The sequence below is a fragment of the Scyliorhinus torazame genome, chromosome 16, assembly GCF_047496885.1.
Source record: "Scyliorhinus torazame isolate Kashiwa2021f chromosome 16, sScyTor2.1, whole genome shotgun sequence".
In the NCBI taxonomy this organism is placed as follows: domain Eukaryota; kingdom Metazoa; phylum Chordata; class Chondrichthyes; order Carcharhiniformes; family Scyliorhinidae; genus Scyliorhinus; species Scyliorhinus torazame.
The window spans coordinates 20,593,670-20,609,715 of NC_092722.1; the positions used below are offsets into that span (position 1 = coordinate 20,593,670).

Genomic DNA, 16,046 nt, shown 5'->3' on the forward strand with positions numbered 1-16,046 from the left:
GACTTACAGAAAAATAGTGTGAAAGTATTGTTGCTGACAAAACAATCAGAAGAGTAATCCCAAAGATGTAGTCAGGCAGATGGAATCGTTAAGTTGTGGTTTTTGAACAATTTTTGTATTGGGTCCAAAGAGCCTTTTGGTATAAGCACCCTGCATTTGAGGCTTGAATAGTGTTTCATGCTGGATATATAGTGAACTGCATCTGTCCACCATAATTTGGCTGCTCTGTATCTAGACATGGCGATGTACATTCTGGCTTTTTCTGAGCATTTCGTAGGTGCAACCAGTCACTTACTTCCAAAGGGATGTCGGCAAGAGCATTGAGAAGGCTTAACAAAATCCGTTCTCGGTCACTGCTTTGACAGACATGTACCAAGTGCAGTTGTATTTTATTTTCAGCCCCGATTTCTCAGAAATCATCCGGAGATTGCAACTCGTTCTCTTGCGCCTTTCTGTTGTTGCGGGAGTCCTTTTTAAGGAGAAGATAGGCAGACTCTTCAAGAGATGCACGTGGTGATCAAATATAACATCCCTGGCACTTAAGCTCTCCGAATGTCATGCTTTGGGATAAAGTATGTTCTTTATATCAGGTAGCCAGAGGCTCTGCTTCCATCCATTTGCTTTGGAGAATGGTGATGAGTTTTTTGCAAGTGCTAGACATCCTGATTAACCCAAAAATATTGTTGCTTTGTTGTTGTGGAAATACGAGTTGATTTTTAAGAAGATAAATTAGGGAAAATGTAGGGAAAAATTTGTAACCTGTGTATTAGAAATGTCATACAGCGCGCAGTCTTTTCAAATCAACAAATACCCTCCTAAATTGTTGCTGCAAACTGCTGGGTCTGGAACCCAGTCATAGCTGTGTGGTTTGGGTGAACCTTGTTATTACAGTACCATTCAGTGTGTAACTGTGGCATACGTCTAGGCACACCACGGGCTATATTCTACAGCTGGGGATGAGAACATGTATGAATTTGCAATTTAAAATTCATTATTCTTGTAAAACGAGGGGATTGAAAGCCATCAAAATAAACAGAAAACTATCCAATTATTGTGAAAATCAGGAGGGTGAATCATAGAATTTACAGAGCAGAAGGAGGCCATTCGGCCCATCAGGTCTGCACCGGCCCTTGGAAAGAGCACCCTACCCAAACCCACACTTCTACCCTATCCCAGTAACCCCGCTTAACCTTTTTGGACACTAAGGGCAATTCAACATGGCCAATCCACCTAACCCGCACATCTTTGGACTGTGGGAGGAAACCGGAGCACCCGGAGGAAACCCACGCCGACATGGGGAGAACGTGCAGACTCCACACAGACAGTGACCCAGCGGGGAATCGAACCTGGGACCGTGGAGCTGTGAAGCAACTGTGCTAACCACTGTGCTGCCCAATGAGTGGGGCAGTTATTCGTGCCTTTGCCGAAAAGCGACCGTGGTCAAATGTCAAACTTGCAAACCCACCGCCTCAAGACGTTCAAACCCGTTTTGACAAGAGTTGGATGCCGAATATCCTTTCTACTGTACTTTCTGGGGTTTTTTTTGGTATATGCGTGACTCACTCCTCGCTCTCACAGACTGTCTGAGCAGCTAGTCTGTGAGGTCTCACGGTGATAAACAACAACCACTTCTTGTGGCTTTCACTTTGAGTAAAAACCATTATCAGAACTTGTAGCCATTAGCTGTGCAGCGGAGAAATGAAGAGGAAGCACCGCCCTTCCCAGACTGTAACCACTCACACTGGAATGGAAATATGAGACATTGAGAGCCGTGTGGGTGTTAACCCCCTGCTGATGTGCATACATGTTTTTTAGGCAAAGCTATAAGCGAAAAATATTTTGCACACTGCTGATTCTACTTTGTGATTAATTTAATTTTTTTTTTAAATGCTTTGAAGATGTCGCATGGTGGAAAATTATATTTTTTTAAAGAACGGAAGGTGTTAAAAAGAGATACTGTCTTGGTTGATAGGAGCAGCCTGCTACTTTGGACAAGAAATTGTAGCAATCAGCAAAAGGCAAGCTTTAAATAGTGGAAGATTCTACCTGATAAATTAATATGTTGCTGGTGAGGGTGAGTTATAGCTATTGTTTAACACGTGGAAGATCCACTGCTGTGCAAAAATGTTGCTGAATGTTCAATAATATTCAGCCTTTCGCATTCTCATTTTGATTTTCCCTCGTAGATAATAATCATGCGAGCTATAAAATTACCGGCCGTGGCAATAGAAATATTTTATGATACTTTCCCATTTCCTGCCCCTGACATTCCGTAGCAGTAAAGATTACTCCCTTTTTCGCACTCAGCCTCCGTGTCAAACACTCCCTGATGAAGTGTGTGGGTTAGAGAGTCTCGCTCTGAAACTCACACACAAAGTGCGAAGCCTTCTCAGCTGATGCTGACACCCTTTGAATTTATAAGGTTGAAGATTATCTGAGAGTGGTCTCTGAAAGAGTGAAGCAATTTGGTGGAAAAACAGAAACTGCTGGAAATAACGCGGCAAGCCCACCCCCATTTGTGAACTGAGAAGCAGAACTGTACTGACAAAAGATCATTGACCTGAAAAGTTAAATCTGTTTCCATCTCGGCAGATGTTGCCAGGCCTGCTGCATAGTTCCAGCATTTTTGATTTGGATCTTAGATTTCCAGCATCTGCCATGCTTTGTTCCTGCATAAGGATTTCAGAGGCTGGATGTAGAGAAACTCATTTCCTCTGGTGGCGGAGTCCGAAACAGGGGGAACGGAATCTTAAAATTTTGCAGTAAGATCAAAAGGCACTTTTTTTTTTACACAGGATTTTGGTAATCTGGAACACACACACGCTAAAAAAAGGCTATACAGGTTAGGTGAACTGTAAATTTCAAGACAAGAGCTCAATAGATTTTTGTTGAGTAAGGGTATGGAACAAAGGCTGAATGGAGTTCAATCAATCAATAATCTTTATTGTCTCAAGCAGGTTTACATTAACACTGCAATGACGTCACTGTGAAAAACCCCTAGTTGCCACACTCCGGCGCCTGTTCGGGCACAAAACAGAGAATTCAGAATGTCCAAATTGCCTTTCGGGACTTGTGGGAGGAAATCGGAGCACCCGGAGGAAACACACACAGACACGGGGAGAACGTGCAGACTCCGCACAGACAGCTACCCAAACCGGGAATCGAACCTGGGACCCTGGCGCTGTGACGCAACAGTGCTAACCACTGTGCTGCCCCAAGTGGAGTTGAAGTGTAACTGAATGGCTGAACAGGTTTGGGGACCTGAATGGCGTACCTTTATTACTAGATTCCTATGTCCCCCAACTTGATGAGAAGGCACCCCCACCTTGAACCTAATTGGGGTGGAGGTGGGAAGATAACAGATTCCCCACCTGCCCACCCAGTTAAATGCCCCCTGCCATACTGCTGGGGTGCACAAGATTCCACCCTCTTGTTTTTGAATAAGGTGGCCAAAATGTGTTCAATTTCATTCTTCCATGCTGGTAGGAATGAACTGTATATTCATTGCGTTCTGCAGAGATCATTCTCACCAGTGCAAAACAGAAGCAACACTAACTTTGTTTGCCAGTCATGCTTATTGTTGTAGAAATAATTGAAACAACAAGGTGGCTCTCCAGGGATCGATTACTCCCATGGAATAAACACAATGGAGCTGAAATTCCATGACTGTCATACCAGTCTCTCGCTGTCACTCCAGTAAGGCATCAACAGATCCTCAGGTAAATTGGAGAAAGGTTGTGGGTTATAGCTGGCGATGCAAACCCTGCAGAATTTCAGCTCCAGTATATTTCCGGAGGCAGAATGTCATGTTCCCTTGCTGGCGGGTTTGCAAGCACTGGCCTTCCCACTGGGCGCTCGCCCGCCCCAACCTCTCTGCAATTTTACAGTGGAACAGATGAGGCCTATCCAAAGCTGCCAATTAATACCTATTTGAGGGCTATTTTCCACCCTGCCTCAACTTAAAGGCTGGCAGGAGATGTTCAGGGTCAGGGAAGTAGCTCAATGTGGCCCTGCTCAGGCCTCGGGTGGGAACAGGGGGGCACTCCATCAACAGCCTCCTTTTAACATCAGGCACTCTTTCCCCCCCCCCCCCTCCACTAAAAGGACTGGCCCTTGCAGGTGTTACCACCCATCCACCCCCCCGCAACTTCACCAACATCCTACACCCCACTCTCCCACTCTGCACCCCCCCCACCCCTCCCCCATGCCTCGCTTCCCCTCCCTGCCCGAGACCTGCAAAACGTACCTGGTCCTGGACTCCCAGGGCTCGGAGTCTGGGGATTACTTGCAATCCCAGTCATGTCCACTGCAGGCTGCTGGTGCTGCTGGAACTAGAGGGCTGCCAGCCACTCCGATTGGGCAGCAGCTCTCTGAGCTCGGACTCCCTCCCTCCTGAGGGGCGGAACTGTAGGCCAGCCAGCATTGGCTGCAAAGTAGATGGGAAACTCTGCTACCCAAATAAAACTCTTGGCCCAGAGTTCTATTAAGAACAAACGCACATTTAAGCAAGACATTTCCTGTGTTCGGGCAGTTCCAAAACCCTGCTTTTAAACTATAGTTTCTCATCTGTGCACAGCAAGAAACCAAACAGCAAATGTGATCATTGACTGATGATTTGTATGTTGGTTAAGGGATGAATGTTATCCAGGACTTTAGGAAAACTCTCCTGCGCCCAGATCAGTAGAGAGGCTGGCTCTTCAACATTTCATTGAATGAAAACACCAGCTCACCATCCCTCCCCAAAGGGAAAGTAATTCACCCGTTAATACTTGCTGACTGTCTGACAATAGTGAACATTCCACTTCCCTTCAGTATGTGTTTCTATGTGGTATCAGAATTAGCAAACTTTTTAACCAGTCATTACTTTAGCATTGTGTTTGAATTACTTAAAGGTAAAACCTCTGTGTACATTTGCAACAAAGTGCTTTGTAGCTCTACTGCCTCATTAATACACAATATTCAGAGACAATAATACTCGGGGGGGGGGGGGGGGGGAAATGCGAGAATTTTTAAATAATTATATGCACTGAAAAACATTTCCATTCGTGCGTAAATTGAATTGGAGCCCTGTGTTTAAGGTTTAAGTACTTGATTGAGTATTCGTATTTACAATGTCAAAACCTTGTCATAAAGATCCAGGCTTTTAGCACACAGTACTCGATAGAGTCAAGTGCATGATTGTATTTACACTGAGGAGTGGTGACGCTTTCAGCCAAGGGCCTTTTGAAATAATAATTACGCAGAGTTCAATCTGAATTCTGAAAGTACAGTTTTAATCTATGGAGGATTCAGTAGCATTTCTTGTGACATTTTGTTACATCATAAAATTTAGCACTTGTTCCAAAAATGTCGCAACTAATCCCATGGCTCTGTAAGTTTCTAGAAATGTTCTGCCTTGATCTCCTGTAGGCGGGGACTCCTCCTGGGTTAGGGTTCCAATGCTGTCGGGAGCCTCCTGCATGTCACCTTTGTGTGTGAGCCCAGACTATATTACTTGAATTTTCCTACCCGATAATATCCCAAATATGACACGGGTAAAATTTAGTCAAACCTTTGAATTGGAGGGCCTACTGGGGCGGGTGACACGGTAGCACAGTGGTTAGCACTGTTACTTCACAGCACCAGGGTTCCAGGTTCGATTCCCGGCTTGGGTCGCTGTCTTGTGCAGAGTCTGCACGTTCCCCCGTGTCTGCGTGGGTTTCCTCCGGGTGCTCCGGTTTCCTCCCACAAGTCCCGAAAGAGGTGCTTGTTAGGTGAATTGGACATTCTGAATTCTCCCTCAGTGTACCCGAACATGCGCCGGAAGGTGGCGACTAGGGGTTTTTCACAGTAACTTCATTGCAGTGTTAATGTAAGCCTACTTGTGACAATAATGAAGGTTATTATTATTATTATTGTATCCCTGCCCAACTTCATATTTCCTCCCCTCATCCTGACGGGAAAGGCCACTGGCTGCTGCTTCACGGTCTGGCCAATTGTAAATGGTGCTGGTTAGCAAGGCTCAGCTAGTAAGCAGCCCCTATTTCTGACTACCATTCTCACCATCGCTGAATCCTGGGAGATATTAGCAGAGGAGCGGCGGTAATCTGTGATGAGGCAGTGGAAGGCCCACCGTACTCCCTTTGGAGGAAGAGAGACCCGCACCCGAGATGTCTTCACCTGTCACGTTTTGAGTGCTCCCAGAAATCTTTGTGAAGGCAATGAAGATTGGAACAGTTCTTTTTTTTTAAAAAATGATCTAGTTCTTGATGTTTAGTCTTTTCGATTCAAAAATGCTCTTCTAACATGCCTTCAAAGTTAATGTCTGCTTTGCAAGTAATGCTGAAGGTGTTGCTGTGGCTTTGGAGTTTTCAAACATGAGAAATTCCTGAAGCAAATGGCATCCACAAACATGCCCATCCTGTACTGACTTCAATATCCACTCGACCGCACTGCTTTCCGATTTAATTTTTAAATTTTGGGGCAGATAGAAGTTGTGTTGGCCCATCACAGATGATTTCATTGTACAAGTCTGTCTACTGGCCTTGAAAAGCGTTTTGCGCAACAGCCTCCCAGTGACAATGGCCCTTTTAAGCTTTGGCAAGTCAACTTCGCATTCAGCACAAACCGTGACTTGAACTTTAACCCAAGCAAAAGAATCCCAGGAAAAAAAGGAATGGGGAATTTTTTGGGAGTTGGTGGGATGTTGAGCAGTGTGAAAAATCATGAAGAGGATCACAAGGAATTATATCTGGCAAGGAGAGAGGAAAATGAAAAGGGGAGAATCTGATGTTTGAAAAGCAGGCAGTTTTGTCTAATTTTTCGCCTTGTGGTGAGTGGAATTTCTCCCTGCTTTGAGCTGCCCGTTTTGGAGAAAGAAATAGGAGGGTGAGCCACTAACCTTGCAATGCATGGGTCACTGATTCTGCTAGGGACCCCTCAGTTGTTCCCCCACACTAAAATAATAGCCTTTATGCTGGGTCAGAATTGGCTTGGCGCACTCGCGCAACAAATCCTTTCATCTGAAAGCATTTTCAGAAATGCCACTTACAAAAGCAACCCTAAAACAATGCATGCCAAGAACTGCAGTAGCACAGAAACGCTAATTCTGTGGTCTTCTGGTTGTTTGAGTCGACGCAGCTTATTCTGATGAGTAGTACCTCAAGTGGGGTATTGAGTTAGAATGACTTGTTTTCCTCCTTCTCACCTCCGGAGTCAAAAAAAGTTCCACCTCCAAGAAACCTGATTTGTTTATTATCAATTCAATTTGATTCAAAGAGGAACTGTCTTTGTTCAAGAGGTTTCACGTACCCGAATTGTTTGCTTGCCAAACATAGGAACATGATGATGCAGTTTGCTCCACTTTGCAGAGCGTCTTTGTGAAGTTTGTTAATGATGAAAGTTCCTCCAAACTTCCTTCCCATAATAAAGACGGTCCTTCAATCAGTTCTTCATTATTGTTATTTTTTTACAATGGCTCCGATTGAGTGGTTCATTAAAAGCACAAAATTAGGAGCGAGGGAGAGTTGATTGACCCTTTGCAATTACGAAATATCCTGTACAACTTGTCCAGTAGGTTAGGGGTATGTGTGTGTGGGTGTGTGGAACTAGGCCAAAAACGGCAAAACATCCCCAGCCTGGCTATTTGCATTGAAACTCGCTGTAATCATTTCAAATGTCCGAGGAAATCTGGGTGTATTCCTTTGAATGTGTTTCAGTGACTGGAACTTGGAAATTAGAGTTGGGATTTGCTCAAACTCCCAACTTTTCAATAACCAGTACTGTGGGCACCATGGTGTTTTTGGAATTTGGAACCTTTTGTGGCTCTTGTCAAGACTGGTATACGATGTGTGTACTCTTTCAGTCTTGGCAGCCTTCCATTCCGTGAAGCGATGGTTTGCAGCATTCTGGTTAATCGCTTGGCTTAGTTCAGGAGCCCCACACAGTGATGGCAGTCTCTGCCTATGTGGAAACATAAAAACTATGCAGCCAGTAATACTTACCACAAATCTTCTCTGCAACTTAACAAGCCTGTATAACATAGATACAAGAGCCGGACCTGGGACAAAACATTGGCCGAGATTCTCTGGCGGCGTGTTTCTTGGCGGCAGTAGGTAGCCCACCGTTGGATCCCGCCGCTGTCAATGGGATTCCCCATTGAATCCACCATATGGCCTGGGAAACCTGTGGCAGGGGTGAGCCATTGGCGTGACTGGAAGATCCCACTGGTGTGAACAGCTGGAGGATCTCGCCCATTGTGTCTGCAGTTATTGACACAGTGAGGCCGGTAAAAATCAGGATGCTGTTACAAGATTTCACGAGGTATTGCGATCTGGATCTCGCCCTCAATGGGCGTGATCCATATTTGCATAATCAAGTGAGCAGTTAGTCTCACTTGAATATGACTGCGCTGGAGTTGCCCAAGGCGCGGGAACTGACGGCCTCACCTCGGAGATCCCGAGCGGGCACTGTTTAGCAGTGGCTTCCACATACGTGGACCAGGCGTAATGGCACCTGAGGGGGGTCTCCCAGGCCATCGGGGTCCCCGGGTGGTTGGGCTCTGGACAGGGTGCCCAGGTGTCATCTTGCCCTTGCCCTGCCCTTGTGAGGTGGGGGCGGGGGGCTCGGGGATCCCTTAATTGGTAAGTATGGGGGGGGGAGGAGTCTAGAGATCGGGGCGCCATGGAAAAATGGCCCGAAAAAGAAGCCAAGTCCCGTTTGATAGCGGGGCGGTTCTCGGCATTGCAAACACTGGGATACACCTCGCTAAGCGCACCCAATATGTCGCTTGTTTTGGATTAACATTCCAAAGAATATCTATGTTGAGAATGTGATATCCACTTTTTTAAAAATGTAGAAATAAAAAGGGCGTTGGAGCTGTCAATTGTCGTAAAATCCCAACTGGTTCACCAATTTCCTTTTGGAGCAAATCTCAGGATGAAATGTGACACCACGGTTGTGAACAAAGTGGTTTAATCTCCAACCGTTGCCAGGGAGAGGAATTGAGTCTCACTGTTGTACCAATTTCTCAGGGCATCTGGTAGCAAAATGCTGTCCAAGCCATCAATCCTCCCACCCCAAGAAAGAGTTTAAAAAGCAGTGTGAGTGAATAAACTAAGCTTTTGCTGTGCCATAAACAATAGGGTTAAATGCCTCTCCGGCAAAAAAAATCCCGTGACCCCACCCGCCTTTGTCAACTGCCATCTCACCTTAATCTTCCCTCTCCAAAATCCGTGTCCATGTATTTTTGCCGCTTTTTGTGGGGGGGCAACGAAGAGTGCATCCCCGATTTGTAGAGAAAAACAAAGCGTACTTTGTTTAACATGTATTATTATGTCCAGCTCCAGTAGTTCCCTACTGGGTCTTCTCTAGTCGGTCGCCTGACTGGCCGAGTCTATTTATACAAAGCCACATGGATCTTGTTAAGGGTCCCTCACCCCCTTATCGGGGGAGCTCATATTCTGCAAATTCCACGGGGTAGTGGATCATCCCTACCTCGTAAGACCCGTGCGGATTAGAATACCTTCCAAACCTATACCCATCTTTCCTGGAACTCCCATGTTTGAATCCCTCCAAACAGATACTTCCAATCAGCTTTCTGCTGGTGCCACAAGACCAAAACCAGTCTTATCAATGTCACAAATTCCATCCTTTGTGAGTGTGACAAACCTCTCATCTTCCTTCTTAATGTGTGTGCAGCCTTTGCCATGGCTAACCACACCATCCTCCTCCAGTTCTGCACTGTCAGCCAGCTGGGTGGGACTGCTCTCAGATGGGTTCATTCTTGCAATCGAAGCCAAAGTATCATTATGAATTGCTTCTTTCTCTGCTCCTTCACTGCTGCCTCTGGTGTTCCCTACGGATCTATCCTTGGCCCCCTCCCGTTTCTCATCTAGATGCCGCCCCTTGGCGACATCGCCTGAAAGCGCAGCACTAGTTTTTGCATGTACGCTGATGATACCCAGCTCAATTTCACCTCTACCTCCCTCGACTACTGTTGCTTAATTATCAGATTATCAGCCTGCTCATCCAGCATCCAGTACGGGATCAGCAAAAGTTTCCTCCAATTAAGTATGGGGGAGACTGGAGCCATTGTTTTCAGTCTCCTCTCCAAGCTCCTTTCCCTAGCTACCACCTGCAGTCCTGTCCCTGGCACCAGCTCGAGTCCAAATCAATCTGTTTGTGACAGTAACCCCGAGATGAGCTTCCCACCACACATTTGCGCCATCCCAAAAATCGCCAATTTTCACCTCCATGACATCACCCAACTTTATGGCAACTAATAAAATCCTCAATTATGCATTTGTTACCTCCTAGATGTTATTATTCTGATGCACTTACGGATATAATTTCATTACATTAAAAACACAATGGCCAGGAGCGGCACTGCTGCCTCACGCCACCGAGGCCCTGGGTTCGATCCCGGTCCCAGGACACTGTGGAGTTTGCACATTCTCCCCGTGTCTGCGTGGGTCTCACCCCCACAACCCAAAGATGTGCAGAGTCACAAGATCCCGCCACTTGCAAATGGTGGGCCACGGGGGGCGGGGCGGGGGGGGGGGGGGGGGGCTGCGGGCGGAAAATCATAGTGACTCATGAAGATTTAATTATTAAATAACGGTGTAAGGCTTCAGCTTTCTCAGTTTATTAGTCCCCGAATTATTTTTCAAATGTAATCAGAAATGCTGCTCAGGGCTTCAAAGGGTTACTTACTGCGGAACATTTTGGCCACACCGTGTCTGCTTCACACTTGACCCACAAAAGAGGCCGTGTTCGAGCAGTTTTTCCAGTGTTGACTGTGAGCCTGGAATTGATGTCTTGTCCGAACAAAATGTTCTGTGTGCTGACAGCAGAATAACGGCCTCCCTTTGGCATTATCACCTGTTGTGGTTTGAAAGCTGGAACCCCCAACTGAGAGATTTTCAGAGATGGAAGGGCATTTGCCAAATACCTAACTCGTGTTATCATCACTGCTGTTGCAGACAGGGTCCTGGTGTTGATCAACACTCTGCAAGCTGGAGACTGCATTCGATCAGGGTAATTTACATGCCATGTCATGCAGTTCACATGGTAGACAAAGCAAAATTTGGCAAGTCACCCAACATATACTACAGCTGCAGGCTCTGTAATCAGTTGGCAAGTTGACTTTCAAAGGGAGGAATCAACACTGTGTACTGTTTCACTCCTTTGGTAGAGTGTAGAGTCACATCTTTCTACTGAACGTTCTCCCCACCCCACCCTCTCCAGCCCGTCTGTTACAGGATATTTGACTTAATTACGCCGTTCTTTTCAAGTTTTCTTTTGGGTAACTGCTGAACAAATTAATGTTGCGTTTTTATTGTGGTCTGGGAAGAAAGAAATGTGTAGTTTTATCTGAAAGGTCTCTGCCTTACAAGGAGTTGTTTGTTGTAATTCCTGAACTTTGTTTGCATGAGGAGCAACATCCAACTCGTGAGAATCTTTGCTGGAATTCTACCAGCCTTTTGGCGATGGTCTAGGCTGTAGGAAGGCTAGCGGAATGATGTGGGAAGGCATCCGAGGGAGCGCCCAACGTTTTATCCCTGCCGTGCCATTTTTTCAGTGACAGGAAAGCTAACAGATTGGCCGCCTGCCAGGAGGCCATGAAGTGGCCGATTTTAAGGGCCACTTCCTGCCTCCGTGGAGTGGTGGGGAGCTGTCACCGCTTCACAGAGACCAGCCAGTGATTGTGAATCAAGGCTTTTTGGGCGATAGGGGGCTACCCAGTGGCGGGGAGGGGGACTCAATGATGCCACCACAATATGCTCCCCTGGATAACCAGGACCTGCCTGCCTGATCTTGCTTTCCCCCAACCCCACTTGCCCCTCTTGGAGGTCCCCGGTGATTGAGGCACCCTCCCGTTGCAGACTCAGCAGTGGTTCACTGCCAGCCGTCTGATTGGGCTCGCCACTCTTGGGAGCAACCACTTCATTCACCAGCACCGGAAATACCCCTCCCCTGGTTCACTGCCGGCCGAAAGCGAGGTCACCTCCTGCTGTGCTGGGACTTCTGTGCCTGTGAAATTCAGCCCTTTGTTTAACTTTAGCCTCCTAAAGACCAAGAATGTTTTATTAATTGCACAGTTGACACATATGCCCATATATTGCCTCCTTTATTTCTGAATCATACGGTATTGGTAACAATGCCGGAACTTCATTTATTATTAAATTTTTCCAATTAAGGGGCAATTTAGCGTGGCCAATCCACCTACCTGCACATCTTTGGATTGTGGGGGTGGGACCCACGCAAACACGGGGAGAATGTGCAAACTCCACACGGACAGTGACCCAGAGCCGGGATTGAACCTGGGACCTCGGCGCGTGAGGCAGCAGTTCTAACCACTACGCCACGTGCCGCCCCAGCAATGCCGGAACATTGAAGGCCAATTGCATTTCCTTCCAATCGCACTCATCGTGTTATCAATGTTGGTTTGTTGCATTATTTCACCCAATTACAGGGCAGCACGGTAGCATAGTGGTTAGCACTGTGGCTTCACAGCGCCTGGGTCCCAGGTTCGATTCCCTGCTGGGTCACTGTCTGTGCGGAGTCTGCACGTTCTCCCCGTGTCTGCGTGGGTTTCCTCCGGGTGCTCCGGTTTCCCCCACAGTCCAAATTCGTGCAGGTTAGGTGGATTGGCCATGTTAAATTGCCCTTAGTGTCCAAAAAGGTTAGGAGGGGTTATTGGGGATAGGGTTGAAGTGAGGGCTTAAGTGGGTCGGTGCAGACTCGATGGGCCGAATGGCCTCCTTCTGCACTGCATGTTCTATTACCACTATGCACGTTTACCAGCAGCTGCCCTGACTGATTGTGGTCTTTTCTCTCTTTATCGCAGGATATTACAACAAATTGCAATCCTGCCGCTCCTTGTCCCAATCAAAATTGGATGACCTACAATTCAGTCACCAACTGGACCATTGAAAGAGTCCTCTTTGTAGCCATTCCTTTCCCGGATCTTTCACTCACCATCCGTGATTTCTCGCATGGTTTCTGCTAAGTTGGGTGTCAGGAGGGAGGCTGAGGATGATTCTTCTGCCCTTTTGGGGAACTTCCTGGGTTTGTGTCCTGTTCCATCAGGATGCAACACATTGGTGCCTCCAACACTTCGTACCATCAGAGCAGATTTTACAAACCAAGAAAAACCTATCGGCACTTCTCTTTTGTAAATACCCTCTTGAAATACTTTTCAAGAAGGAGATTAGTTTTGAATGTGTTTCAAAAAACAGCACTATAGCTCTTATGAGTTAAGATCTCTAGTGAGCCGTGCTTCAAGTATACAGCCTCCCAGATGTTCCCTGACATTCATTCATACATTAAGAATTGCAGAAATTCCACCATCCCCCCCTCTTATAAGCTTCATGAGCAAAACTCTTATCTGATTGTATTTTCAGTGTTCTCGAATGGCGTTTCCTCTTTGTGTTTTACCTTTGCATTAAATGTCACCCCAGAAAACACTAACTTTGTTCTCTCTCTTCCTGCTGTGTAGGTGCCTTTTGACCAAACCGTGTTTAAAAAGTTCAAGCAAGATGAAACTGCCTCAGAATCTCTGGCTGCCAGCGAGAAGGAGAAACAGCCTGAATGGTGGAGGTGCTTCTCCTCCCCGTCTAGCACTAAGGTACATCGTTCAGTAACGAGTCTAACGGACCATTTCACAGAGAGTGCGGGGGGGGGGGGGCTCTTGAAAGAGGAGGCCATGTGGGGAAAATCGTATCTAAGTCATTGGATGCTTGTTCCATTATCCTAGACTTCCTCTGGTCAATTTGAGTTAAGACTCCTTTCTCATCTGAAGCGTTATGCAATGGAAATTGTCCCTGCTCCGAGTGGTTAACTGAATGTAATAATAATCTTTATTGTAACAAGTGGGCTTACATAACTGTTCGGGAACACTGAGGGAGAATTCAGAATGTCCAAATTACCTAACAGCACGCCTTTCATGACTTGTGGGAGGAAACCGGAGCACCCGGAGGAAACCCACGCAGGCACGGGGAGAACGTGCAGATTCCGCACAGACAGTGACCCAAACCGGGAATCGAACCCGGGTCCCTAGCGCCGTGAAGCAACAGTGCTAACCACTGTGCTACCATGCATCTGACGTGGCACTGATCCATACAGATTGGGATATGACCAGATCCAAGTTTTGACCTGGGCTGAGTTGGCTGATCTCAGCCAGGGCAATGCCAAGTGCACTGCCGGTTGTCGCGTGTGTGCGTATGCATGTGTGTGCGTGTGTGTGCGCACATGCCTGCTGCGTCTCTCAGCACCTTTGGAGCAATTTCCCACTGAATTACCTTTTAGAACAGGAGAGATGCTGGAAAAAAGTAGGAAGAGAAGGAAAGCTACGACGGGCATCATGCATGATGAGAGCTATTGCAGAACAATTAAGGAAAGTTCTCTGCTGAATGAAGAAAATCTTTTTTGTTTCGTTTTCTAGAACGTTCTAAGTAGCAGCTGTGTACATTCTCAACAAAGACTGTCCGCCTTCAGGCCCTGGTCACCAACCATTTCAACAAGTGAAAAAGAAACTCTGACTCACCTTCCTGCACTGGCCCGAGACAGGTAGAGGCTCTGGTTTTGCTCACTGTACATGGGCAAGCTGTTTCTGTGCTGATGTTAGCAAAATATGTCAAGAATTCATTTCTTAACAGTTTGCTTTAAAGGGCAGACAAATCAGATATCTCCCTGTGTGTTAAAGGAAATTGAGACTGTTAATATATTTCTTAAAAATGAGCTTCAGTGAGCTGGTGTCTACAGCACTAAAATGCAATGGACTTAGAACCTGAAGACCCAGATTTATCATAGAATTTATCATAGAATTTAAAGAGCACCCTACCCAAGGCCCACACCTCCACCCTATCCCCATAACCCAGTAACCCCACACAACACTAAGGGCAATTTATCATGGCCAATCCACCTAACCTGCACATCTTTGGACTGTGGGAGGAAACCGGAGCACCCGGAGGAAACCCACGCACACACGGGGAGAACATGCAGACTCCGGACACAGACAGTGACCAGGAATCGAACCTGGGACCCTGGAGCTGTGAAGCAATTGTGCTATCCACAATGCTAATGTGCTGCCCAGATCTCCAGCCGTGATTGTTGAGGGACTTCTGTTCAAAACATTTCTTCTTTCAGAAGCCGTGCAACTTCTAGGAAGGCCGTCCGCTTCTTTAGCAGTTCGCTCACTTTCAGTTTCCCAGTTTTCCTCTTCAGACCTTAGGTTGTTGCAGGCTCAAAATCCAACTTTCGATGAAGCCTCGGAGCCCATGCTGTGGTCCCTTGAATTAGAAACCCTTGATTTGCAGAATGGGTGCGTTTTCCTGCACCCTCCCTTAATGGAGTCCAGAGCTGGGGTGCTTGTGCTGTTGATTTGGGTATTAACCACGGTAAAGTCCTTTCATTAGTAAAATCAGGTTCCTGACACAAAAATGGTCCTGCTTTTTGTGCAGGGACAATATTTCATCCTACATTTCTCTGAAAAAGCGATTTGTATTCCTCCAGAATATTTTGCAGCTGCCCAGTGTCTCGAAATACTTTACATCTGTTGATTTACTTTTGAAGTGCAGCCACTGTTATAATGTCGGAGTGAGGCTAAATAGCCTTCTTTCCATGCGAGTCTTTGGGAGAGGGAGAAGAGAACTAATGGGGAGGTCACTTCCAAGAGCTTGACCAGATCTTCAATTCCAAAATTGTAGGCCCTGATGAGGGTTGTTTATGTCACCCTCTTCTACTGCAATCTTTATTGTCGATGGGCTTCACCATTCCAATTCTGTTCTGGCCACCTCCCACCTTGCGCCCTTGGTAAACTTGAGCTCATCCAAAACTCTGTTTCCCCCCCCATAACCCAACGTAGCCCAGACCTCACCTTTTCTGAACTCTTTAACTTACTCCTGCCACATAACCCTTCGAGATCATTCCAGTTCCGCCCTCTTGTGAATTCCTGGTTTTCCTTGCTCCATCACTGGCAGCTATTCCTTTGACTACCCAGGCCCTGACCTTTGAACTATCTTCCCCAAACCCCTTCACCTCGCTACCATTCTATCCTCCTCTAA

The 16,046-nt window shown here is 46.6% G+C and overlaps 1 protein-coding gene across 1 annotated transcript in view; it reads left to right on the forward strand.

The window, feature by feature from the left end:
- Nucleotides 1-16,046, forward strand: part of skia (v-ski avian sarcoma viral oncogene homolog a) — a 191,545-nt gene that overhangs the window by 158,360 nt on the left and 17,139 nt on the right. Inside the window, exons 2-3 of the mRNA XM_072478052.1 lie at nt 13,481-13,609; nt 14,426-14,550. Of these exons, the coding sequence (XP_072334153.1) occupies nt 13,481-13,609; nt 14,426-14,550 (254 nt within the window). The remainder of the gene's footprint in view (nt 1-13,480; nt 13,610-14,425; nt 14,551-16,046) is intronic.